General features: G+C 37.6%; 7 protein-coding genes, 1 non-coding gene and 1 pseudogene across 14 annotated transcripts in view; 7 read left to right on the top strand and 2 right to left on the bottom strand.

The window, feature by feature from the left end:
* The first annotated feature begins 1,950 nt into the window (after positions 1 to 1,950).
* On the top strand, positions 1,951 to 2,035 carry LOC111430158. The gene has a single exon (XR_002708290.1). It is a non-coding gene; the product is annotated as a small nucleolar RNA R44/J54/Z268 family (small nucleolar RNA).
* Positions 2,036 to 2,213: 178 nt separating this feature from the next.
* LOC111429992 (photosynthetic NDH subunit of subcomplex B 4, chloroplastic-like) lies at positions 2,214 to 3,479 on the bottom strand. The gene is made up of 6 exons (XM_023066083.1): positions 3,234 to 3,479; positions 3,112 to 3,147; positions 2,851 to 3,010; positions 2,683 to 2,738; positions 2,538 to 2,609; positions 2,214 to 2,453 (listed from the first exon to the last, which is right to left on the bottom strand). The coding sequence occupies exons 1-6, from the start codon at positions 3,330 to 3,332 to the stop codon at positions 2,340 to 2,342; spliced, it is 537 nt and encodes a 178-aa protein (XP_022921851.1). The 5' UTR covers positions 3,333 to 3,479; the 3' UTR covers positions 2,214 to 2,339.
* On the bottom strand, positions 3,388 to 7,193 carry LOC111429989 (pentatricopeptide repeat-containing protein At1g59720, chloroplastic/mitochondrial-like). Of its 3 annotated transcripts, none has more exons than XR_002708255.1 (2): positions 5,332 to 7,193; positions 3,388 to 3,472 (listed from the first exon to the last, which is right to left on the bottom strand). XR_002708255.1 is itself a non-coding variant. In XM_023066082.1 (1 exon), the coding sequence occupies exon 1, from the start codon at positions 6,952 to 6,954 to the stop codon at positions 5,383 to 5,385; it is 1,572 nt and encodes a 523-aa protein (XP_022921850.1). In that variant the 5' UTR covers positions 6,955 to 7,193; the 3' UTR covers positions 5,263 to 5,382. The 3 variants fall into 3 exon arrangements, 1 of the variants encoding a protein (XP_022921850.1); XR_002708256.1 differs by lacking the exon at positions 3,388 to 3,472 and adding an exon at positions 5,161 to 5,250; XM_023066082.1 differs by lacking the exon at positions 3,388 to 3,472 and having other exon boundaries at positions 5,263 to 7,193.
* On the top strand, positions 3,491 to 5,115 carry LOC111429990 (annotated as a pseudogene).
* A 2,688-nt stretch (positions 7,194 to 9,881) lies between the features above and the next one.
* LOC111429802 (NAC domain-containing protein 100-like) lies at positions 9,882 to 11,730 on the top strand. Its single transcript, XM_023065810.1, has 3 exons — positions 9,882 to 10,414; positions 10,483 to 10,760; positions 10,841 to 11,730. Exons 1-3 carry the CDS (start codon positions 10,189 to 10,191, stop codon positions 11,432 to 11,434), a joined length of 1,098 nt encoding a protein of 365 aa, XP_022921578.1. The 5' UTR covers positions 9,882 to 10,188; the 3' UTR covers positions 11,435 to 11,730.
* A 2,605-nt stretch (positions 11,731 to 14,335) lies between these two features.
* Positions 14,336 to 17,605, top strand: LOC111429799 (protein NEN1-like). Its single transcript, XM_023065807.1, has 6 exons — positions 14,336 to 14,752; positions 14,948 to 15,105; positions 15,638 to 15,684; positions 15,771 to 15,834; positions 16,150 to 16,937; positions 17,221 to 17,605. The coding sequence occupies exons 1-6, from the start codon at positions 14,473 to 14,475 to the stop codon at positions 17,450 to 17,452; spliced, it is 1,569 nt and encodes a 522-aa protein (XP_022921575.1). The 5' UTR covers positions 14,336 to 14,472; the 3' UTR covers positions 17,453 to 17,605.
* Positions 17,606 to 17,680: 75 nt separating this feature from the next.
* Positions 17,681 to 19,767, top strand: LOC111429800 (pentatricopeptide repeat-containing protein At5g61370, mitochondrial). The gene has a single exon (XM_023065808.1). It carries the CDS (start codon positions 18,135 to 18,137, stop codon positions 19,626 to 19,628), a length of 1,494 nt encoding a protein of 497 aa, XP_022921576.1. The 5' UTR covers positions 17,681 to 18,134; the 3' UTR covers positions 19,629 to 19,767.
* A 462-nt stretch (positions 19,768 to 20,229) lies between these two features.
* Positions 20,230 to 22,214, top strand: LOC111429801 (probable xyloglucan 6-xylosyltransferase 5). Its single transcript, XM_023065809.1, has one exon. It carries the CDS (start codon positions 20,619 to 20,621, stop codon positions 21,999 to 22,001), a length of 1,383 nt encoding a protein of 460 aa, XP_022921577.1. The 5' UTR covers positions 20,230 to 20,618; the 3' UTR covers positions 22,002 to 22,214.
* A 589-nt stretch (positions 22,215 to 22,803) lies between these two features.
* LOC111430030 overlaps positions 22,804 to 23,865 on the top strand; it is a 9,154-nt gene continuing 8,092 nt past the window's right edge. For 3 of the 5 annotated variants that reach the window (XM_023066141.1, XM_023066140.1, XM_023066145.1), the window contains exons 1-2: positions 22,804 to 22,928; positions 23,445 to 23,487. The gene's annotated coding sequence lies outside the window, so the exon portion shown is untranslated. Of the gene's footprint in view, positions 22,929 to 23,194; positions 23,265 to 23,444; positions 23,488 to 23,865 lie in introns of all 5 variants that reach the window. The other 2 variants (XM_023066143.1, XM_023066144.1) reach the window with 1 other exon arrangement.

The raw sequence follows: 23,865 nt of genomic DNA on the forward strand, positions 1-23,865 counted from the left end.
CATCTTTTCATGAAATCACGTGGTTTTCTAAATCTTTTTGAATATCACTTTTTCCCCAGAAATTTGGTGAACGATTCTACCTTCCAAGAATTTAATAACGTTTAGAACCCCAAAAAGTTATCTGTTTTTGCCTTTAATAACAGTTAGACCCTCTTAAGCGCGCTGCTATACCCATACCCTTTTGCTCTACTAATGCCATTGACAGATCCTTCACTTCCATATCCTCTCCTCCTAGAAGGACTTTAACACTTCTTTTTTTGCCTTTTCTTTAACCTTCTTTTGGGCATTTTTCTATCATTTCTTAGTTCTAAAGCATTAGCTGCACCTGTTTAGGCGTGCTCTTTGGAGCATTCACGCATGGGAAAGCCAAAAGGAAGGTTAAGTACGACTCCATTCAAATGTTTAAATGGGTAGAATGTTGGGTTTGTGGAGCCAAAATCAATTCAAAAGATGAAAAAGAAATGTTTGAATTTGGACATCATTATGCTCTGTAACTTGTTCTTGTTTTCCCTCTGTTTCTTTTTAAAATCATCACTTTACAGCCAAAAAGTTGGACGGAATGAATAAGCAAATTAATTAAGGTTCATACAAATGGTGAATCCATACCCCAAATTCAAAAAGCCGCCTCATTTACTTTCATGAATAACCCTCGTGAACAAGCTATCAAAAGAATCCACCTTTTTCACTTTACTGTTCCTCTCGTGTCATTCTATCACTGGATGCCCAAAAACACACAAAATTCAAATCTTTACAATAACCCACCAAACTTTTTGTGAAACCCTAATGCTCTGTTTGGAACATTGTTTGGAAAGTTGCAGTATTGGCAATCACATGGATGATGTAAGGATGAACAGCCCACGTACACTGTGTTTCTGCTTGCATTGAAACCACAAATAAGCAACTAAGTCCTTTAACTTTGTATTGGATTCTATGTTAAGCGGGACCCTTAGGCCATCCATTTGTTCATCGAGTTCCCAGGCCATGCCTTCCACCCGCCTCTTCATATCTGTCAAAGCAGATGGGGATGCTCCGCCGGTGGCACGTTGCCGCGAGTGGCTGTTGCAGTGCTAACTGCATTTTGCTCTGTTTACTGCACAAGCAGCTTGTACTCTGCTCTGCTTTACTGTTCTTCTCGATATCATAAAAACCCTCTCTCTCTCTCTCTCTCCCTCCTTTTGTTTTGGTCATTTCATTTTCTCTCTGTTCAGATATGTTTTTCTTTCAAATGGAAAGCACACAGAGCCTAAGCAACAAACGAACCCCATTTAATGTCTGCCAATAACTCTCCCAACGTCCATCGAAAAAGTTAGCAGTAAATTTAAAGGTATATTTGAATGCTGCATGCGCGCCTCCCATCCCGCCAATTTCTTTACAACTCTTCTCTTGTCAATCCGACTTTTCAAACAGAGCCCTTTACTCCCACCATTTTGAATTCAAAACTACTTGCTTTACCTTTCACTGCATCAGATGGTCACTTTTTACTGGGTTTTAGAACTGCAAGGACTATAATTATTGAGTCATTGGGCAGAGAAGTAACCTAACCCAATATTTGATTTGATCAGCACATTCAAGCCCATCACAAAACAAGCAGCCGGTTCAAACCAAATCATGGGCCTTCATACTGGGCTGGAGGCTTCATACACAAATCTTCGTTTCCTTCGGCCACTTGGTGCTGATACCCTTCCCTATAATACAACTTCGTTCTGTAAACCCTAGTCTCATTCGCCCCAGTGGCTCTGGATTCTGATGTGTCTTGTGAATCTATCGCCAATGGTTTCAAAGTTTGTTTTTTTGTTCTCGTCGTCTCCACGTTGGAGGAAGTTTTTCAATTTTCTTTGAAGTATACTTATTGTTCACTTGATGAACAAGTTCATTGCTATCCTCGCTTTTTCTTCAAGACTTTTACTGTTTGTTTGATTAGTTATGGATTCCAGTTTTGTGTTGATCAATTGAGCAAGTGACGATGAAACAGACAGGGACATCAGATCTCAGCTTGAGAATGATGATCGTCTGTTGGGAATCTCTCTGATGCTCACTTATCCTTAGTTTTCATTCTTTATGAACCTAAAACAATTATCAGACCCATAACTGATGATTTTTATACAAGATTGTCACTACCTCTGATGGTAGACGAACTGATACTTTTTACCTATTGGATGGTTTCTGCTGGTTTACGTTTGTTTCCCTTTTCTACAAGGAAAGAACTGTGAGAATTTACTGAAACAATCCCTATATTGCCAACAGCTACTGCATCTGAAGTGTTTTAATGTATACACAGACTGGTTTATGCTATATTATACTAATGACACAAATGGATGCCAATATCCCTTGTTAATCTCTTATTTCCTTCCAGCTTCTTCCAACTCTCTAAGCCCTCCAACCTTCTGCTCAATCTCCTCTATCAGCTCCTCTCGCCAAAGGTCTGCTCTTGCTTCTTCTTCAATGTCCTCTTGCTGCAAGATCAGACATTTACAGAGACAAAACCTTCAGCGTGGTGTCATTGTTAAAGATCTCAAGTCCCAACAAAAGAACTTCACCTTCTCATAGACCCAATGTCCTGTTCCATCTCCTCCATCTTTCCTGTACACCTCTGAGTCATAATATGGATCCTGTAGCCATAATCTTGTTCAATATCCAACAATTTGGCTTAACTCAAACCCATTGAAAGTGAATGTATGGTACCTTCATGGAGCCAAAGAACAGACATCCCCAACATGTGAACATGATGTAAAGACTGTCTGATATTAAACAATGGTTAAAGTGAAGGTTAGTTTTCATTTGAATGGCCTAATTCTGTCTGCAGTCTACAATAATAAATGTCCATAAAAGTCAGCCTAATTAAGCACTTACAGACATTCTTTATAGCTTCATCACTAAGATGCACAATAGATTTGTGGGTAACAAGGTCTCTTTGGCCGTCCAAGTGATCAACTAGAACTGCCATCAATTGCCAATCTGGGAAAGCACTCACCTTGCCCATAGAGCCTCTTTGGCGCTTTGTATCTTCAATCTATTTATTCCACAAAATCCCATGAACTTCTGATTACTTCCGTATAATGAATTTGTCAATCAATTTTACTTCCATTGTATGTGGAAATCAGAGGAACTTACCAGTTGTTGATGACCGAAAATTCCAGAGTTCGAAGGCTGCAACAATCATAATATAATGGTCAAACAGAGCACGTTAAAATGGATGGAGTTTAGAGGCAGAAAGAAAAAAGACGACACTATACCAGTTTGGGTTGTGGGATGAGGGTTGATTTGTGTGGGTGGAGATTAGAGCTATGTAGGGTTGGGTTGACCATGCTGAAGCCTGCAATAGCCTTAGCCATTATAGGAGATGAAAGGATGGAACTGTTCGCTATTACCTGGATTTTGGATTCTTATTTGTGCACGAAGAAGGAAGATAGGATAAGGGAACCATTTCTGTCCACCCTTGTAGATGATACATCCCTTTGAAAAGTTTTTATCTCTGTTGGCTACATTTCGACAAATTTATACCGATCAATATCTGTTGTCACGACAATTTACCTTATTTATTCTAATAGACTAAAAAAAATTTGGAACATATTTCAACTCTAAAAATTAAATTTGAAAAATTTGGAAGAACATAAACATATGAAACGTTTATTATAATGGAAAAATTATGTAAATTGTCTGTCCAAAAAACAAAAAGGATCCAAGTAAAATAGACTGAAAGGATCATTCCCAAATTTTGTCAATTTATAAAAGTACCACCTAATTACTCCACTTAAAACTGCTTATCTTCTCGAATCAATGGGATTGCCTTAGGGGACAGTATTCCTTTCCCAACCCTCATAATCTCTCCAGTCACCTCAGCTTGCACGTCTCGCCTCTTCTGAGAACCTTTTCTAGCAATCGTTTCGTTTCGTGTTGGGGTTATTTGTCTATTTTTCCGGAAAATTTAATTATGGGGAAGACTGGTTTGTTTGATCTGGAGAGGCATTTCGCCTTCTATGGCGCTTATCACAGCAACCCAGTCAACATTTTCATTCATGTTCTGTTTGTGTGGCCAATTTTCTTTACCACCCTCAGTATTTGTACTTCACCCCATCTTTCTACACTATTCCCAAATCCCCTTGTGGGTTTGACCGCGGCCTGGCCTTCAACTTCGGATTTCTTTTCACCTTAATATATGCTGCATCTTATGTGGTCTTCGATAAGAAAGCGGGGTCCAATGCCGCTTTGCCTTGCTTGATTTGTTGGGTTGGAGCAAGCATACTCGCCTTTAGACTTGGTTATTCTCAGACCTGGAAGGTAATTCCCTGCTTCCTCTCCAATTTAATTTATGGGTCCTTGGTTTTTGCAGTAAATCAATCTGTTTCCTATAGCTTACCCACTTCGATCTCTAATCCTCTTGTTGAGTGAATTGAATGGGATTAGTGGCAAGCGTTGGAAAACAGCTCAATCTGATATAATTTAGTTGGAGTTAGGTAGATGTGTTAAAGTTTGACATCTTGGTGGGAACAAGTTGGGGCCATCTCAAACGAGAGTTTGTTTGTCTAAAATTTTATTCATTTCTGTTGCCCATCAGATAGTACTGACTGCTCAGTTGTTCTGTTGGACCAATCAGTTAATAGACCATGGAGTATTTGAGGTTAGACAGGTTACTTTCATCTCAGTGAATTGATGAATCTCTTCATGATTCTTAAGCCATTTAATTTCATCTTTTGATAGAAACGAGCACCGGCTTTGTTAGACAATCTTGCTCAACCTTTTCTAATGGCTCCATTCTTTGTATTTTTTGAGGTATTTCTTCTCTGGTTATTCGGAGAGTTACTTGTCGGTGTTGATATTGAAGCAACTTTGTTGTTTCTGATGTTTGGTGTCAGGTTCTTCAAAGTTTGTTCAAATATGAACCATACCCAGGATTTAGTGCGAGTGTGCAAGCGAAGATAAAAGCAGATATCAAAGAGTGGAAAGAACAGAAGGAAAAGCTGACATAGGTTGAATTGCCTAAAGTTCAAGACAACTCTTGCCTAGATCTCCCTTTGTAGTAGTACGAAGAGAAAAACATTTTGAAATCTTTACGTGATATTTGTTAGGAATCACGAACTTTCACAATGATATGATATTGTCTATTTTGAGCATAAACTCTCATGAAGACATGACTCTGATACCATGTTAGAAATCACGTACCTCCGCACTAGTATGATATTGTCCACTGCTCTCATGGCATAAGCTCCCTCCCAACAATCCTCGACAATATACGATGTTTTGCTTTTCAACCTTGATTTGTCATTCTACTATGGTTTGTAATGTAACAGAGTACATAAAATGAATGGAGAAGACACAGGTGCGATGACTTACCTGTTAAATAAGAACTCCAAACGAATGCACACTGTAAACTCAGATATAACTTTAGTTTGTTTCTGCATTGTTATAATTCTCAACAGTCTCCATCTCCAACTTCCTGCATGGATTAATTTCCAAAAAACTATTACCGGGCTCTGGTTTCTGCACTCCTTTTCGTTGCATTGATTTTCTGACCTTCATCATTTCATTCCATTGACCAGAGCTTGCATATATATTTGCAAGAAGAACATAATCACTACTATGATCTGGCTCTATCTCAAGAACATGGCTCCTCACCCTCTCCCCGAGCTTAACATTTCCATGCATCCGACAGGCTGCAAGTAATGTTCTCCATATAACAGCATTACACTCCATTGGCATACTCCGTATCAGCTGATAAGCTTCTTCTACAAACCCAGCTCGTCCCAGAATGTCCACCATTGATCCATAATGCTTAACTGTTGGTTGGATATTGCAGTGTTTGGTCATTAGATCAAAATATCTCCTCCCTTCCTCCACCTTTCCTCCATGGTTACAAGCACACAATACTCCCAAGAATGTCACGCCATCAGGAGTCACAATCTTCTCTGCTAACATGTTTGAGAATAATGTCAGTGCATCCTCTACATCGCCGTGTGTAGCTAATCCCATGATCATTGTGTTCCATGTTACTATGTTCTTGCCACTTGTTGCATTAAACATCTCACGGGCGTCTTCAACTGCTCCACACTTGGCGTACATGTCGATCAATGAATTGAAAACGGCAATAGTCTTTCCGCTATCGTTATCCTTCACATGGGAATGAACCCACCTCCCAAAGTCCAGTGCACCCAGTGCAGAACATGCTGAGACCGTCACAACCAGTGTGGCTTCGTCAGGCTCTACGCCACTCTGCAACATTTGAAGAAACAAGGCAAGTGCTTCGTTGTACATCCCACAAGAGACATGACAGTCGATAACTGTATTCCAAGCTACCAAACCTGGTTTGGGCATTTCATCAAACAGGTTGCGTGCTAGTTTGACGTCTTTTAACCCGCCATACATATGAATAAGCGTGTTCCTAACATACACATGGGAATCGAGGCCAAGTTTCAGAATATTGACATGTAACTGCTTGCCCAACATAATTGACCCCAACTGCCCACAAATCTTTAGCAAGAAAGAAAAAGTGAAATTGTCTGCCGCGATTCCCTTCTCTAGCATTCGCTTGTAGAACTCAAACGCTTTAGGAAGATTACTAATTCTTCCAAATCCCCTTATCATTGTATTCCAAAGAAACCCATCTGGGTTTTCGATTCGGTTGAAAACAGCAACAGCGTAATTCATGTCGCCATGGGCCGAAACCGCACAAAACTCAATGAGTTTGCCAAGAACGAAGAGATTCTGATCGAAACCCGACTGGATAATACGGGCATGGAGTTGATTCAAGTCTTTCACGGCGGAGCATTGCTTGAAAAGAGACAGAAATCTTTGTTCCTTGGAAAAATAGCAACCATTGGGTATTGCATCAGTAGGTGTTTTTCGATCTGAACTCCAAATGAACTTGGGGAGGAGCAATTGAAAATGTGGAAATTTGATCTCAACTCGGGAGAACAGAGAGCGTGCCAAGTTGGATTTTCCACCGTTGAGAACGATCATAACAATTGTGTTCGATCTGCAAGCTCAATCAAAGGCTTGCAAAATCCCGGCGTGTCAGCACAGAAGTTTATGATCCTCGTTTCTTTATCTCAGTTTTTATTACCATGTTGGGTAGACACACTCGTTTAGCCCAAAATGTTGAACAAAATCGACCGTCTTACCAATCCATTGCAACCCATCTTCTCTTTTACTTTTGGTATGGAATTCTCAAACCATCTTACACAAACCCAAATGAATATAGCCCATAAAGTTGCAATCTTTCATACATATTATTATTCGATGATATTTTGCTAAATCCCTCTTCGTTAATCTCTTGAACTCTCGAAGTTCGAAGCTAAATAACTCCCTCCAAGCTAAATCTCGTTCAAATTCATCCTATATAAATATTGTCTGTTTTGGCTCGTTACGTATCGCCGTCCACCTCACGATTTTAAAGCATGTTTGCTAGGCAGAGGTTTCCACGCCCTTATAAGCAATACTTTGTTCTCCTCCCAAACAACGATGTGAGATCTTACCGTATATTCCCTTGAGGGTCAACGAAACCACATACTTATAAGAAATGCTTAGAGAGACATGCTTCTAAAAAGAATTAGATACAAGATGTTCAAACTTCCAGAAATAAAAAATGAATATGTTTTTTCTGAAGTGAGATTAATTTGAAATAATTGTGGTGTTATGAAAGAAATAACATCCCAAGTTAGGCAATGTTTGAAACAAAATAATATGAGATAATGTTAATTAATATATAATATATATGCTTCAAAGAAAGCCGACTATTGCCTAATTTTAATATACCCTTCTTTTTTGTAAGCTTTATATTGCCCAACCATATTCTGCCATATGCTTGTTCCCTTCCAAGTTTGCATGCTTGAAATCCATCAAACATGCCCCACCCTACCTTTGTTTATAATATTAATCATTGTTTTCTTTTGCTAATATCATATGCCTACCCCAATTCCTTTGTCTCAATTCAATTTGATTTAATGAGAAAAAAAAAAAAACATAATTTTACACGATCTCATATTCAATCGTTCATCAGAGTTAAAAGAGAATTTGATCGTTGTTGCTAAATAAAAATATTAGAAATATGTAATTCTAACACCTGATGGAATCAAGGTGGAAGTAACTTGGTGAGTCAAACAACTTTAATATAGATTTTGTGTTGTCCTGCTCTATGTTATGGTTATGTTTGACTAAGGTGTGTTCTTGTTGTATGAATACGGAGATGTATGACTGGTCACTGAAATTATGGCTATACCCCGTAATTAAAAGGCCCCAAAATATACAGAGAGATGTGACTAGTTGTCGATTCTTCTTACTTGAGTTTTAGTTGGCTTCTAAAGAAGAGACACGTGGACGGTGGGTGTTGCTTTTTATCCTCCATAATAACACTCCAATTATTGGATGAATAATGAAACAAAAGTATACCAAACAATTTCTTTAGATTTGATAACGATGCATATATTATTTGAAATAAACTAATCAATACATCGAATTATAATTTTAAATGTTAGAAAATGGATCGTACGCTACCCATTACATTTCTTCTAAGCTAAAAAATATTATTTTTTAAATCATTTATATCAATTTCAACAAAAATCTTACACGAAAAAATATAGTTCAATTAATTAAGATATTACTCGTCTATATTTAAGAGATCAAACATATTTTAAAATCCACATTAAAAAAAACAAACGTCTAAAAGTCGATGTTAATACATAATAAAAGACTGAAATTAATATTAAGAAAACCTAAACTCTAATATTTAAAATATTAAAAAGTAAAAAAGAAAATTATGAGAGGTGGCAGTGCCACGTGTAGCTTTGAAGCGTTCTGATTGGGCAGAAAAGTAGACTGGTCAACGGTTGAACGTGGAAGGTCCAGACTTTGACCACTCGTGCGCACGAGATTTGATTGACAATCTCTTATCCTCTCTCAATTTTTATCTTTTTGTTTCATTTAAATTTTAATACAATCAAAATGTTTGAACCATTGCATAATATTTCAACTTTTGTCAAATATTAAATTCAAATAATAATAATTAATAAATTAGTCTTAATATTCGTTATTTTTTTAAAAAATTAACATATGGTATTTGAAATCTGAATATTATAATAAAATAAGAAAACGATTTATGGCAGAGGTCCAATAATTAGAGGAAACAATATTTATTTTATACTAATTTTTTATTTAAACAAACTAGGTTTGATGGAAGATTTTAGTATGGTCCCAGGAATTATATATATATATATATATATATAGTTTGAATAAATAATTTTGTACCTTATTATATGTCATACAAATTCATCTACCATATAGTTTTGTTTTCATTTCGAGGAATTAAGTTTAATTTTCAATTGGGTATACTTCATCCTACCTATTATAGGGGCCGCCTATGCTATACATCATTCAAAAGCATCTTCCTTTCTCTCCTTAATTCAACCTAAATTTATTTATTAAAACTTTTAATATTAATAAATTTTTTATTTAATGTTGTCGTTACGATATTAATACATTTTATTTAACGTGACAACGAGCGCATATATTTTTTATTTATTTTGTTAATTGTATTAGCTGGGAGTGAATAAAATAGGATTGGTAAAATTTATTTAGTTTAATACGAAATAATTATCTCCGAATTATTGGGATCACATTTGTAATTTGACTTTAATATTAAAGTGGGTGACCATTCTAAAATTTAACTTCATCCATTCAAAATCTTTTTATTTATTTATTTTTGTCTAATCTAATAACTAGGTCAACTTAAGGTGATTAATAGAAAAAAGAGAAAATTATGAGTTGGGAAATGACTGAAATGTCCTTTGGAAAGATGAGCTGTCATTAGGGAGAAAAAGAATAAAATTAATAATAAGAAGTGAGTTGTATTATTTGTTTATTTATTTAATTTTGTTAGTGAAATTGTTGAATGATGATGATGGATGAATGGAGAAGGAAAATGAAAGGGGCTTGAAACTAACAAACCTGGCGAGGGAGCTGCGTTTGGCTTACAGACCACGTTTGTGTTGCTCATAAAAACCCACTATTTAGGGCTCATTCTGTTTCATACTCTGCCTTTTTGGCTGCCATGACACAATATCCATCCTTTCCCTCCCTACCTTTTTCCACACCTTTTTCTTAACCGTTTCTTTCTCCCTCCCTTCTTCTCTGCTTGCGTTTTGTTTTTCTCTTACTCAACTCCTTTTAAACCTTCAAACCTCTGCAGCTTGGACAGAGATGAACACTTCTAAGCCTTCTAACATGGCTGCTGCTGCTGCTGCTCCTGGTGGTGGTGTTCTTAACCAAGAAGATCATTTGGAATTGCCGCCTGGCTTTCGGTTTCATCCCACTGATGAAGAGCTTATTTCTCATTACCTCTTCCATAAGGTCATGGATTGCAGCTTCTCTTGCAGGGCGATTGGGGATGTTGATCTCAACAAGTCAGAGCCTTGGGATTTGCCTTGTAATAATCTCTCTTTATCAACTCTTTCTCCTTTGTTCTTTTTGATTCTGATGATTTGGGGTTTTCAGGGAAGGCGAAAATGGGAGAAAAAGAATGGTATTTTTTCTGTGTGAGAGATAGAAAATACCCAACTGGATTGAGGACAAACAGAGCAACTGAAGCTGGCTACTGGAAAGCTACAGGGAAAGATAAAGACATTTACAGAGGAAAATCTCTTGTGGGTATGAAGAAAACTCTGGTTTTTTACCGTGGAAGAGCTCCAAAAGGGGAGAAATCTAATTGGGTTATGCATGAATATCGTTTAGAGGGTAAACTCTCTGCTTTAAACCTCCCCAAAGCTGCCAGGGTATGAATTCCATCCTCAAAACTCTCTGTTTCTTCCTCTGTTTTTAGTTTATCTCATCGTTTACTCTGTTTTCTCTGCAGAATGAGTGGGTGATTTGCAGGGTGTTTGAGAAGAACTCCACTGGGAAAAAGGTAGACATCTCCGGGAACGAGTTTGGTCACTCGAATCTTCCTCCATTAACGGATTCATTTTCATTTGATGGAGAAACTAAATGCGCTGTTCAATTGCCTAATAACGTGCCCTGCTTCTCCATCGCCATGGATTCTCAAAGAAAACTCCAACCAATGGCTTCTTCTTACAATTCCTCTGTTTTCTCTGTTATTCCCAATTCAATCAACTCGTTTCCTAGAAACCCACATTCAAATTCAGTGTTTCCACCGCCAAATCAGACTCCAAATCTACAATTCCCAACCTCCCTTCTTTTGCAAGAACAACAGTCACTTCTCAGAGCTTTGATTCAGAACGTCAGTGGCGGAAACATAAGAGAATCATTCAAACCAGAGACGGACAAAATCAGTATCTCTCAAGAAACGTGCCTCACCACCGATGTCAACAACGAAATATCATCGATTCTTCCGAATCATGAAATGGGTCGCAGACCATTAGACAATTCTCAAGAAGCTCCGCCGGCTCCTATGGCGCCGATCGACCTCGACGACTTCTGGAATTACTGAAAACGAACGAGAGGTTGAAGATGAAGTATTAAAAAAAAACTAATAAATGGGAATTTTGGGATTTTGATTAGTTCGAGAATGTGGGTGCTTGGCTAGATGATCAGAAACCAAAAAAAAAAAAAATGTATGAAAATTAAACTTATTATTATTATTATTATTATTATTATTATTATTGTATGGTGAATGAATAGGAAAAAAAAAAAAAAAAATTAGAAGGTGGGGTTGGTTTTATGTTGAATTTATGATTTGAGGATATTTGGGAAAATGAATAAAGATTTGAGTCGGTGGATAACTAATCTGTTTTTTGTTTTTATATTAATTTTTAATTTTTTTTAATTATTTAGTTTAATATTATAAATAAAGAATGAGACGTGTAAATATAGAAATGTTGGCTCCATCTCCCATTATTTCCTTTATTTCCCATTTTGAAGAATTATAATTCAGATTTAAAATTTCCCATTTTGGATTCCTGTCTCGACCTCATTCACAAAATTAGAGAATTTCTATGATTTAATTTTTATATTAAAGTTAAAAAAAAACAAATTAATATATTTTTCAGGAACAAAAAGATTCATGAAACAAACTAAAAATAGTCTGAATAAATTATTATTATTATTATTATTATTATTTTTTAGAAAGTGTAGGGAGTATTTTGTCGATTTCTAAAGGCGCAGCCATGTCCTAATTCATGCATCCACTCCGACTCCGACTCCGACTCCGCCGATGCATAAAGCAAAAGGAAACCGCGAACGGCGGAGCGTCATCCAGGAATTGGAGGTGGGGTCCACCACCACTCCTGGATATCTGACGGAGTTTGGCCATTTACAATTACGCCCCTTCTTTGGGTGGACACGCAATCAGCGGGGCCCACTTTCCTTTTACCCGCCCATCTCCAATTGGAGGAGGAAGGTTCAGGTCGTTGCTGCCGTCACCACCATGCCGTCAAAATACGTCGTTTTTCTTCCCGTCGGCTGTAACCAGCCACGTCACCGCGTTTTTATGTGGCTCCCACATTCCAGCTGTCTTTTTCCTAAGAAAGTCGCCCCGTCCATACTCAAATACTCTTTTACAATTTTTCTTTTATTAAAAAATATTTAAAGCAGACAATATCCTTCTAATTCATACTCCTATCTTAATTATCAATAATTATAATTTTATATTTTCAAGATCCTCAATACTTTATGACATAAATAATTAGTTTTAATAATAATTTCATTAGATTAATAATTATTTTTTATGGATAAAGGGAAAATTTTCATTTGAAGCACCCCCAAAATACCCAAAATATGAATCCCAAGTGCAATACAAGTCCCTTAAGCAATGAAGCTGTGCTTCTCCCAAATAATAATAAATAATAGCTGTGAAGCATATTTTTGTTCATAACTTTGAAAATACATACGTCTAATGTTTTTAGATAAAGGAAATTTTATAAGGTTGTTCGAAAATATTTAAATATTTAAATAATCATGTTTGTTTGGTAAGATTTATTATTTCAGCAACACTCTTATGTTTTCATATAATTTATATATAAATTTAAAATAATTAAATAATATATTAGTGTCATTTTGTTATGATTTTAAGTTTATATTAATTTTACGTGTTTTTTTTCCCTAAAAACAAGTTAGTTTATATAGTTTGAATTTTATTATAAAGTATACGACATTAAATATTGATTTTGATTTGAAATACCTAAAATTATTTTACTTGTACATTATTTTAATTTTACTAAAATGTTATGAATTTATGATAATTTTTTTCTCTCTCCAAATATTGGATGATTATTACTGAAAAAGTAAAACAAATCCAACGTTTTTCACTTTTTTATTTCAGTTGAAAATAAATTACCGTTTAAACAGAGTTTATTTTATATGTAAATGGAAAACATAAATATAATTAATTAAATAGAGTTGTTTATGACGGAATGAATATATTAATTTATTTTAATTATAATATAAAAATAAACTGAGTGATCTAAATGTATGCTACATATTAAAAAAAGAAAAAGAGAGAGACAATCTTATCCTTTACTTTTTCTCGAAGCCTTTTTCCGCTCTAAAATGTTATAATTATGGAGCACCAAAAATACAATAAAAAATTTATTTTCATTATCCAATTAAAATTAACAAATTAATCGTCAACTTTCTAATTTCATTTCAATTATCGCGCCATTTTTTACACATGCAAATTGTGTTTAATATAATATAAAAAGAAAGCACTAAATATATTGATTCGTACGCATGTTAGTAAAAAGAAAAAGAGAGGTCTTGACCTCGAAACAAAGTCGTATGAGACAAGAGTGACACCTACGATTCATTTGAGAAAAGTGTGATACCAGCACCTATCAAGCTCGGCAAGTGGTCCACGGAGTTGCATTCTTACTCACTTGGCCCATGCACTTCACTCTTACTCGTAATTGAGTTGCATTTCTTACTTTATTTTTAAAATTTCAGTAGAAATAAAATTGAAAATTTAGAATTATTTTGAGTAATTCTTTAAAAAATAAAAAATAAATAAAAATTGAGAGGGAAAACTTGGGAATGAGGAGGAAGTTAGGGGTTGGTAGTTTAGGCACATAACTTGTCTTTCAGGAAATGGCTTACTCAGTCTTCCACTCCCATCCTTGGGATCAGATACCTGCCGTACCCTATTCCATCAAACTCAATATTATTAAAAAGATAAATAAATTAAATTAATATATATATATATATATATATATATATATATATATATATAATTGAGAAATTAAATTAGTTTTCTTTTTAGTGGAAGTTGGACTAAATTATAAGTTGAAAATGAAACATTAAAAAAATAAAATAAAATAAAATAAGCTCCTTCCCATGGAAGTGGTTGGGTTATTTGAAATGGGCTTAAGAATCAGCCCGATGATCCCGATCGTTGAAAGTTCACTTCACGAAGCAACCTCCAAACCCACGGCGGTCCTTATCCTTATAATTACTTCACCTCTTCGCGCCTTCCACTTTTCAATCTCAACGCCAATCTATTCTCTTCTCTTGATTCAAAATTCTCTCTGTTCAATCATGGGTCCGACGGGGGACCGATCCGAGATTGCCTTCTTTGATGTGGAGACCACTGTTCCGACCCGCCAAGGGCAGAGATTTTCCATTTTGGAGTTTGGAGCCATTCTGGTGTGCCCTAGGAAGCTGGATGAGTTGGAGAGCTATTCCACTCTCGTTCGACCCTCTGATCTCTCCCTCATTTCCTCCTTATCTGTGCGATGCAATGGAATTACTAGAGATGCCGTCATTTCTGCTCCTACTTTCGCCCAAATTGCTGATAGGGTTTACGATATCCTTCACGGTACTCTCTAATTATTCTCTACTGCTCGCCAATTGAAACCAAGCTGCAAAATGTTTTATCTCAATTCTGGGAAAGAAGATCATTTCTACTCTAAGATTGTACCATGCACTGTCGGGCTGAATGGTCCATGCGTCTTCTATTTTAATTTTATTTTATGGCTGCGTTTGAGTTTTCTGCTGCGATACTGTTCTGTAGGGCGGATATGGGCTGGCCATAACATACTGAGATTTGATTGTGCTCGAATAAGGGAGGCTTTTGCAGAAATTGGTATGCCAGCACCACAGCCGAAAGGTACAATTGATTCATTGGCATTGTTAACTCAAAAGTTTGGAAGGAGAGCTGGCGACATGAAGGTAACAGAATTCTTTCTCTGTTGCATGCTTGCTATGTTTCTACTACTTGTGTTCATGCAAACTTCAGGGGATCCCAAGAAACCTGTAAACTAGTATCCATTGGATGGTGCGTTCAGCAAAATTGTTTAGAGATTTCAACATTCAGAAGTCAAGCAGGAATTTGTAGAAATAATTGAAGTTTTGGGATTCACCTCTCTAAATATGAGACTTAAACCAAGTTAACATTTGGCACTAGGATATGTGCCAATTTAATATATCACCGGTAATTTTATGCTAACGAAGGGTTGGAAAAACCTCTTTTTTGGGGAGGAACTGTAATGATGAGAGATTAGAATTCTAAAAATTATGCATAAAGTGATGAGAATAGGCTTATTGCTATGATATTTTCCATCAGATCCTTGCACTGAGCTCCTCTATTGAATTCAACCCCACATTCTTGCTTTATATAATGAATCTTCATACATGTTCTGATTTATAGAAGCTATGGTAACTTTTTATTTATTTGATTTCGACGTTCCTTTTCTCCCTGTAGATGGCTACTCTTGCTTCCTATTTCGGGATAGGACAACAAACACACAGGCAACTCTTCAAACTTGCTAGCAATTTTGAACATAAATCAAAGGATCGCTTTCTTTGTATCTGACTTTGTCTGTGTGATTCTCCAGGAGTTTGGATGATGTTAGGATGAATCTCGAAGTTCTGAAGTATTGTGCAACTGTCTTGTTTCTGGTAAGAATTTTTGTTGCATTATCTGAATATTGACCACTTGGATCTATGCCCTTGGTAGCTCTGCATTTCTTTTCGAATTTAGATCATCAATAGGTTCCAATTGCTTCATTGTAAGTTTTTGTATCAATTGACAATACTTATCTCCATTTTGCTTACCTGCCATTTGGATACATTCTTGTAGTAGCTTTGTTCTTTCGTTTTCTTTTTAAAGTTAACTTAATCTGACATCAGCATAGTTGTATTAGCGCTCTTATAATGACCACTTTATGTTAGAAAAGTATGGTGGGTTAGATTAAAACTGTTGTCTGGTTACAGGAATCAAGTCTTCCCGAAGTTTTCCCAGAGAACAGTTGGGTTTCTCCAAATGCTGTTACTAGGCGTCGTGCTGCAAAATCATCCCCACAGGGGACTAATGCAAATAATAGTGCTGCAAAAGCATCCCCACAGGGGATTAATGCAAATAGTAATACTCGTTCGTCAAGTTCAAGGATTGGTGGTAGCCCCATATCTCTAACAGATCAACAAGGGGAAGCTCATCCGATATTATCCCTTGTAACTTGCAGCTCTGAGGATGGAGCCTCGAATCTGGTGGCTGACTCTGATGCAACTGAATCAGATTCTTTTAACATGGGCACTCTCAGTGACCAAATAGCAGGTGAATCGCTTGAAACAGATACCAGCATGGAAGAAGAACATGCCTCGGTATCCACTGAAGCATCTCCCACAGAGAATACTTCCACAAGTATTAGCTCTGCTACTGAATTTTTGGAGCCTGACCAGGTGTCTGTTTCGTCCATCACTGCATCTTTCGTGCCATTTTTTCGTGGGAGTCAAAGAATACAATTATCACACAAAGATGACTGCTTACAGCTTCTTTGTAATAATCTGAGAGTTCGATTTGGCATAAGCACAAAATTCACTGATTATGCTGGCCGTCCAAGGTTGAATTTTGTGGTCGATGTACCACCAAGTTTATGCAGGGTTCTTGAAGCATCTGATGGCGTGGCTCAGAGATTATTCTCCGAATCTGGCAGCGGCTCTGAGTGGAGGCCTGTGGTGATGAGAAAGAATGGCTATTTCAACTACCCGACAATGAGATTACAGTAAGTCATACTTCCTTCCACCTGATCGCTTGACATGCAAACTGACTGTATATATGTATCTACGAACTTTTTGATGAAAGATTTGAACTATGAAATGAGGGAAAAGGATCAGAAAAACAAAACCAGAGGAAGTTTAGTTCAACATATGATCTGCATGCTTGCTTGCTTCAATTTTTTTTTTTTTTTCGTTTCTTGCCATTTGAATCGAGTCATCTACTCTGTAAGTTCATAAGTTTCCTCTTCTTGATGAGTTTGTAATGGAATTAAATTTGTTCTTTCACAGCATTCCAACTGCAGTAAGTGGAGACATGGCGATTTACGCTACAGAGATGTATCAAAAAGAAGCATCAGGCGGTGCACAAAGGCTGATATTCAGTAAATTCGACGCTGTAGAGCTTGATAGCCTGATCAATCCAGGAGGCATCATAGATGCATTCATTTCCTTGGATACATATGACTATCAACAGAGTGCAGGCATTAGATTGGTAGCAAAAAAATTGATCATCCATTCCTAGGAATGGGAGATCAAGTTGTCCCATTATTGAACTAGCTCTGATGTCGTTATTATACTTAGTTCACTGACTAACATTCAAATTGTCAATAAATCCCCTTTCATTATTTAAAAAAAAAAACATCCTTTTCCATTTGTCTGCTTTGTTTGATTGTATAAAATGCTTGTTTCTTTAATTATTTCATTATTATTATATCTTTAGAAAAAAAAAAATCTCTCTATTTTAGGGATCAATAAGGCAAATTCTAAAAAAAAAATAATAATAAAAGAAAAGGTTACGGTTGTAGGATTCGAACCCTGGTCTTGGGGCAGAATGCCCTCGACCACTTTACTAAAGAACAAGTTTGACTTCGAATGGCCCCCTGCCACCGAGTTTCATGGCTTGTAAGTATCGGAACAGGTTCGATTCCAAATTAATGAAGTAGCCCAACAAATTTAACTCAGAGAGTGCATTCGAAATCCAAATCAAAATACTCTGAGTTTCATCGTTCAACCTGGGGACTCATTTACAGTTAAATGACTTCGGTTTATGGTAGCGAAGATCGAAGAAATTGAGGTAAGTTGATCCCCTGAATACCGACTACGAGAAGTTGCGCGGTTTATGGTCAGATTGGTCAGCTATAAAAGCAAGGTAGCAGGGAGGCTGGAGCAATATCAGAGAAATGAAATTGCCTTTCCTTTGAGTAATGTTTCCTCTGTACATTGCAATGAACGCACGCCAGATGTTCGATGAAAGGTCGCTGAGACGATGCGTCTCATTGTTGAAGTTAAAATGGGATTGCCTCTTTGTGCAATCCGTCTGTACGCAGCATCGCTTTTGTTCCCTTCATTCCACCGTCAAAAATGGAGCTTCTGTGTCAAAACTGTGTGAAGTGGTTTCGTGCACGATCGGAGGGTTAGATGAATTGGAAGCCACTCTGAACAAGAGCACAGTATCCTTGACATCTTCACTCGTTACCCAGGTTATTGATTCTTGCAAAAATGAAGCTCCCAATAGAAGATTGCTTAGGTTTTTCTCGTGGTCTCTCAAGAAATTAAACCACGATTTGGAAGATGAAGATTTCAATTATGCCATCCGCTTATTTGCTCAGAAGAAGGATTACACTGCCATTGATATTTTACTTTCTGATCTCAAGAAAGCTCGCCGCGCAATGGATGGCCAGACCTTCGGTCTTGTGGCTGAGGCTTTAGTCAAAATGGATAGAGAAGATGAAGCCCTAGGTCTGTTCAAGAACTTGGACAAGTACAAATGCCCACACGACCAATTCACTGTCACTGCTATTATCACTGCTCTCTGTGCAAAAGGGCATGCTAAAAGAGCAGAAGGGGTAGTCCTGCACCACAAGGACAAGATCTCTGGCACAATGAGTTGCATCTATAGAAGCCTTCTATATGGATGGTCCATTCAGAAGAACACTAAAGAAGCAAGAAGGATACTCAAAGAAATGAAGTCAGATGGAACCATGCCAGATTTGTTCAGCTACAACACTTTCCTCAGGTGCCTCTCCGAGCAGAATCTTAAGAAAAATCCTTCAGGTCTCGTGCCTGAAGCCTTGAATGTGATGATGGAAATGAGATCCTACAGCATTGCTCCCAATTCAATCAGTTATAACATACTGCTGTCATGTCTGGGCAGAGCCAGGAGAGTGAAGGAATCATGTAGAATCCTCGAGACAATGAAGCGAACCGGTTGTCGACCCGATTGCATAAGCTACTATCTTGTGGCGAGAGTGCTGTTCCTGTCTGGAAGATTTGGGAAAGGGTGCAGAATTGTGGAGGAGATGATTGAAGAGGGGCTGATCCCGGATCGAAAATTCTACTATGATTTGATTGGTATTCTGTGTGGTGTTGAGAGTGAGAAGTATGCACTTGAGCTGTTTGAGAAGATGAAGAGAAGCTCACTGGGGGGTTATGGTCCAGTTTATGATGTGCTTATACCGAAGCTCTGCAGGGGAGGTGATTTTGAAATGGGGAGGCAACTGTGGGAGGAGGCCATGGCTATGGGCCTCACGCTTCGCTGCTCAAGCGATGTTTTGGATCCTTCAATCACCAAGGTTTTCAAGCCAACAAGAAAGATTGACAATCAAAATCTTGAAGAATCCAGTAGAGCTGAGAAGCAGAACAAAGCTGCAACTGACAAATCAAAGGCAAGGGGAAAGAGAAGTAAGAATCTGTCTTGAATTCAAATCATTCCATAGGCCTTCTTATTCAAGATTTCTATAGTAATTTATTGATTCCATGAGATATATCTATATTCATTCAAACTTTTCTCCCTTAAAATCTTCACATGTTCCATTTTTAATACCAAACCTTCCAAATCTATCCATATTCAATTATATGGGTGGGAAAATCTCCTCCTAGAAAACACGTTTTAAAACCTTGAGTGAAAGCCTAGAAGGGAAAGATAAATTAAGACAATATTTATTAGCGGTGGACTTGAATTGTTACAAATGGTATTAGAGACAAACTTTGGATGGTGTGCGGTATTAGAGACAAACTTTGGATGGTGTGCTAGCGAGGATGCTAGATTCTAAGGAGGTGGATTGTGAGATCCACGTCATTTGAAGAGAAGAACTAAACATTCGTTATAAGGGTGTGAAAACTTCTCCTAACAAACACATTTTAAAATCTTTAAGGAAAAGTCCAAAAAAGAATATCTACTGCCTAGGTGTGGACGGCTAAATAAAAATTTGAGGGTGGTGTCCAACTAATATGCACAATCGCCAATTGACAGAAGGGAGGCAGGAAGGAGGTAGGAAGTCGGAATTTGTGTTATAAAAATTAAGAAAAACAATGGATCCAATCACGCGTCGGAAGAATTGTACTTCGAATCATTCGAAGAAAATCCTTCGATACTTCAATTCCACAGTCGGTGGTATTGCTGAGACGCCTCTCTCCTTCTCCTTCTCCTTCTCCTTCGCTTTCTCATCTTCTTCCTTTCTGAGCTGCTCCCCAACTATCTCCACCATGAATTGACCATTACCCATTACTGCTATATTCTTCTCCTACACGGATCCTCCTTTGTTCTGCTCCATCTCTTCGATTTCTTATCCTGGTCACATAGCTGAGTTGAAGGTGGAGAGAGCTGCTGGATACAGGAAAATAGGCTGTTTATCTCATAACCCATAGCTCCAAATCCTGATTACAGGATAGAGAGAAGAAGTAGAGACATGGGACTAGACAATATCCCGGCTCAGAAGAGAGCTGGCAATGGAGGGAATAGTTTGCCCACCACTGCCGCCACCGCCAACGGCAGAAGAAGCCGTACTATCCCCGGAATTCCTCGTGGCCGTCAGATCCAGAAGACTTTCAACAATATCAAGATTACCGTACTCTGTGGCTTCATCACCATTCTTGTTCTTCGTGGCACCATCGGCATCGGCAACCTTGGTAGCTCCGAGGCCGACGCTGTAAACCAGAATATCATCGAAGAAACCAACCGGATCCTCGCCGAGATTCGATCTGACAGTGACCCCAACGACCCGGATGATCCTGCCGAGACAGAAATCAACCCTAATGTTACTTACACACTCGGTCCCAAGATTGCGAACTGGAATCAGGAGAGAAAGGTTTGGCTGGATCAGAACCCACAATTTCCCAATTATATTAATAAAAGAGCAAGGATCTTGCTTGTTACCGGTTCGCCTCCAAAACCCTGCGATAATGCAATTGGAGATCATTATTTGTTGAAGGCAATCAAGAATAAGATTGACTATTGCAGGCTTCATGGGATTGAAATAGTATACAATTTGGCTCATTTAGACAAGGAACTTGCTGGGTATTGGGCCAAGTTGCCGTTGATCCGGCGATTGATGCTGTCACACCCTGAGGTGGAGTGGATTTGGTGGATGGACAGTGATGCGTTATTTACTGATATGGTGTTCGAGATTCCACTGGACAAATATGGTAACTACAATTTGGTGGTTCACGGATACCCTGATTTGATGTTCAACCAGAAGTCCTGGATTGCACTCAACACAGGAAGCTTTTTGTTTCGGAATTGCCAGTGGTCTTTGGATTTGCTGGATGCTTGGGCTCCTATGGGACCAAAGGGTCCTATCCGGGAAGAGGCCGGCAAGATTTTGACTGCATACTTGAAGGGAAGGCCAGCATTTGAAGCTGATGATCAGTCAGCTCTGATATACTTATTGCTTTCTCAGAAAGATCAGTGGATGGATAAGGTGTTTCTTGAGAATTCATACTATTTGCATGGTTACTGGGCTGGATTAGTTGATAGGTATGAGGAAATGATTGAGAAGTACCACCCTGGATTGGGCGACGAAAGGTGGCCATTCGTGACGCATTTTGTGGGCTGCAAGCCTTGTGGTAGCTATGGAGACTATCCAGTGGAAAGGTGTTTGAGTAGCATGGAGAGGGCTTTCAATTTTGCTGACAATCAAGTTCTGAAGCTGTATGGATTTGGGCATAGGGGCCTCTTGAGCCCCAAAATCAAGCGGATCAGGAACGAGACAGCCACTCCATTGGAGTCGGTTGATCAGAACGATATTCGGCGGCGCGTTCTTCATCGGAACAATGCTCCTCCAACCAAGTGAGCAAACTTCTTCCTTGTGTGATTTACCTTTTACCTGTTGTAGGTGATGGTATTATTATACGTGAATTCAAAGAAGATAGATTAAAGGGTGGTAATTGTCCATACCCAGTCTGTCTTGCTTCATTTTCTTGTCATTCTGATACTGGTTTTGAGAAGGATAGAGTGGAATTCTTTCATTAACTTAAGAAGTCCCTGTTGATCTTACTTTGATCTTCATAGAGTTGCCCATATTGATATCAATGGTGTACATTCAAAGTTAGAGACCCGGAGAAGTTTGATATTGTTAGATGAACATGACTTTCTACAATGGTATGATATCGTCCACTGTGCGGGACTTTGCTTTGAGCTTCCCAAAAGGCCTCATACCACGGAGAGAGTATTCCTTGATTATAAACTCATGATCCTTCTCTAAATTAGCTATATGACTTTCATCATCCAACATATATAACTGGAAAAATTTGGTATCCATGTGCCAGTAGTTCCCAAGGAAGGAGAGATTGTTTCAACTTTGCCCTTTCTCTTAAAAAAAAATACTTAATAATACATTTAATGTTTTAAAAAATTTTAAAAATATTTTATCGCAAATAAATCATTAATATTTTGTTTAAAAAATATAACACTTTTAAAAAATTATTAAAATTTTTAAAAGTTTATGGATATATTTTAGGATTATTTTTTATTAATTTACCATAAATAAAATTTTGAAAAAAGAAAAAAAAAGAAAAGAAGAGAGTTCAGTTGGGCCGCCAGCCCAGTCCGTTACCGAGATTGCCGACATTGTCGCTCATATATATATACACGAGAATATCGTTACACTTGCGCTCGCGTTTATAGATCATTTCCACTGCTTCTTTACAAAAGCGCGCTCTCGATCGCTGTGACTGCTTCAGTCGTACTGTTATGCGGCGGGGGAACTGATTGTTTTCCGGTAAGTCATCATCTCCTCCTTTTTGGCCGAGGCTATTTAAGTTGTATTTCGTGAATGAACGATAAATTTCCATCAAAATCGTCTGTGCCGATGTTCTCAATGGTGTCGACCATCAAAACCTACTCCCTGCCTCTGTTTCTTTTTCTCGTAGCCGTATTTTATCAGCTTGTTGTTCTTCCTATCTACTTCCCTATTCTCACTACAACGGCAATTTCGATTACTTTTTTCTGAAATTCGATTATTATTCTGTGGCCTGTATGTTGTAGTTTAGGGAATTAAGAGGTATAGTTCCGTTGATGAAGTGAAACAAGCATGAAAGTAGCTCTCATTCGAGTGGTAATATGTGCTTTAGTTTTCTTCATTTGTGTTCTTCATGCTATTATACATAACGTTTGATTTTGAAATTGAAATGCCGCAGTGTTCGTTCACTGATTGCTATGAATCTCAAGTCTGATAGAGGATCGCTCCATGAGAAAATAAAATAATGATACATTTCTATATTATTTACAATTTCAGGGATTCAGGAATTGAAGTTCTTGAGGCTGTCGATTTTCTAGAGGTCAGTTGTTTCATTTGTAACTTATTCTCCATAAGTTAATTGCACGTTTCTCGTTGAATCGTTCAAATCTCTACTGATTTGGGGAAATCCTGTTTGTTAATCCATTTTGATCATCTTTTTATCCTATATGTAAATGTAGAGTCTCTAGGACTAGTGGAGTTGGATCTATAGCTAGGTTGTGTGCTTTTGTCTAGTTAATCCCTGCCTCTATAATTTTGAATTATGTTAATCTCTAGTTAGTTGGTTGGTTTATTTGAATTTTTTTGGTTGCAACAATAGAGGTGAGTAGATTAGAATCAAGATCTTTTGATGAGTCCACCAATGAAACTTTTGTTAGGAGGTTGATTCTTAGTTTTTTTTTTTTTTTTTTTTTTTTTT

The sequence above is a fragment of the Cucurbita moschata genome, unplaced genomic scaffold, assembly GCF_002738365.1.
Source record: "Cucurbita moschata cultivar Rifu unplaced genomic scaffold, Cmos_1.0 Cmo_Scf00032, whole genome shotgun sequence".
Lineage (NCBI taxonomy): Eukaryota > Viridiplantae > Streptophyta > Magnoliopsida > Cucurbitales > Cucurbitaceae > Cucurbita > Cucurbita moschata.

Excerpts from the sequence above, each read along its gene's own strand:
- LOC111429801 (XM_023065809.1), top strand. The coding sequence starts at position 20,619 with ATGGGACTAGACAATATCCCGGCTCAGAAGAGAGCTGGCAATGGAGGG.
- LOC111429799 (XM_023065807.1), top strand. The coding sequence starts at position 14,473 with ATGGGTCCGACGGGGGACCGATCCGAGATTGCCTTCTTTGATGTGGAG. Across the intron at positions 15,685-15,770 it reads ATAGGACAACAAACACACAG|GAGTTTGGATGATGTTAGGA; the intron begins GCAACTCTTCAA and ends GTGATTCTCCAG. Across the intron at positions 15,835-16,149 it reads GTGCAACTGTCTTGTTTCTG|GAATCAAGTCTTCCCGAAGT; the intron begins GTAAGAATTTTT and ends GTCTGGTTACAG.
- LOC111429989 (XM_023066082.1), bottom strand. The coding sequence starts at position 6,954 with ATGATCGTTCTCAACGGTGGAAAATCCAACTTGGCACGCTCTCTGTTC.
- LOC111429802 (XM_023065810.1), top strand. The coding sequence starts at position 10,189 with ATGAACACTTCTAAGCCTTCTAACATGGCTGCTGCTGCTGCTGCTCCT. Across the intron at positions 10,415-10,482 it reads AGAGCCTTGGGATTTGCCTT|GGAAGGCGAAAATGGGAGAA; the intron begins GTAATAATCTCT and ends TGGGGTTTTCAG. Across the intron at positions 10,761-10,840 it reads ACCTCCCCAAAGCTGCCAGG|AATGAGTGGGTGATTTGCAG; the intron begins GTATGAATTCCA and ends TTTTCTCTGCAG.
- LOC111429992 (XM_023066083.1), bottom strand. The coding sequence starts at position 3,332 with ATGGCTAAGGCTATTGCAGGCTTCAGCATGGTCAACCCAACCCTACAT. Across the intron at positions 2,739-2,850 it reads TGAAGCTATAAAGAATGTCT|ACAGTCTTTACATCATGTTC; the intron begins GTAAGTGCTTAA and ends GTTTAATATCAG. Across the intron at positions 2,610-2,682 it reads TGTTCTTTGGCTCCATGAAG|GATCCATATTATGACTCAGA; the intron begins GTACCATACATT and ends TTATGGCTACAG.
- LOC111429800 (XM_023065808.1), top strand. The coding sequence starts at position 18,135 with ATGTTTCCTCTGTACATTGCAATGAACGCACGCCAGATGTTCGATGAA.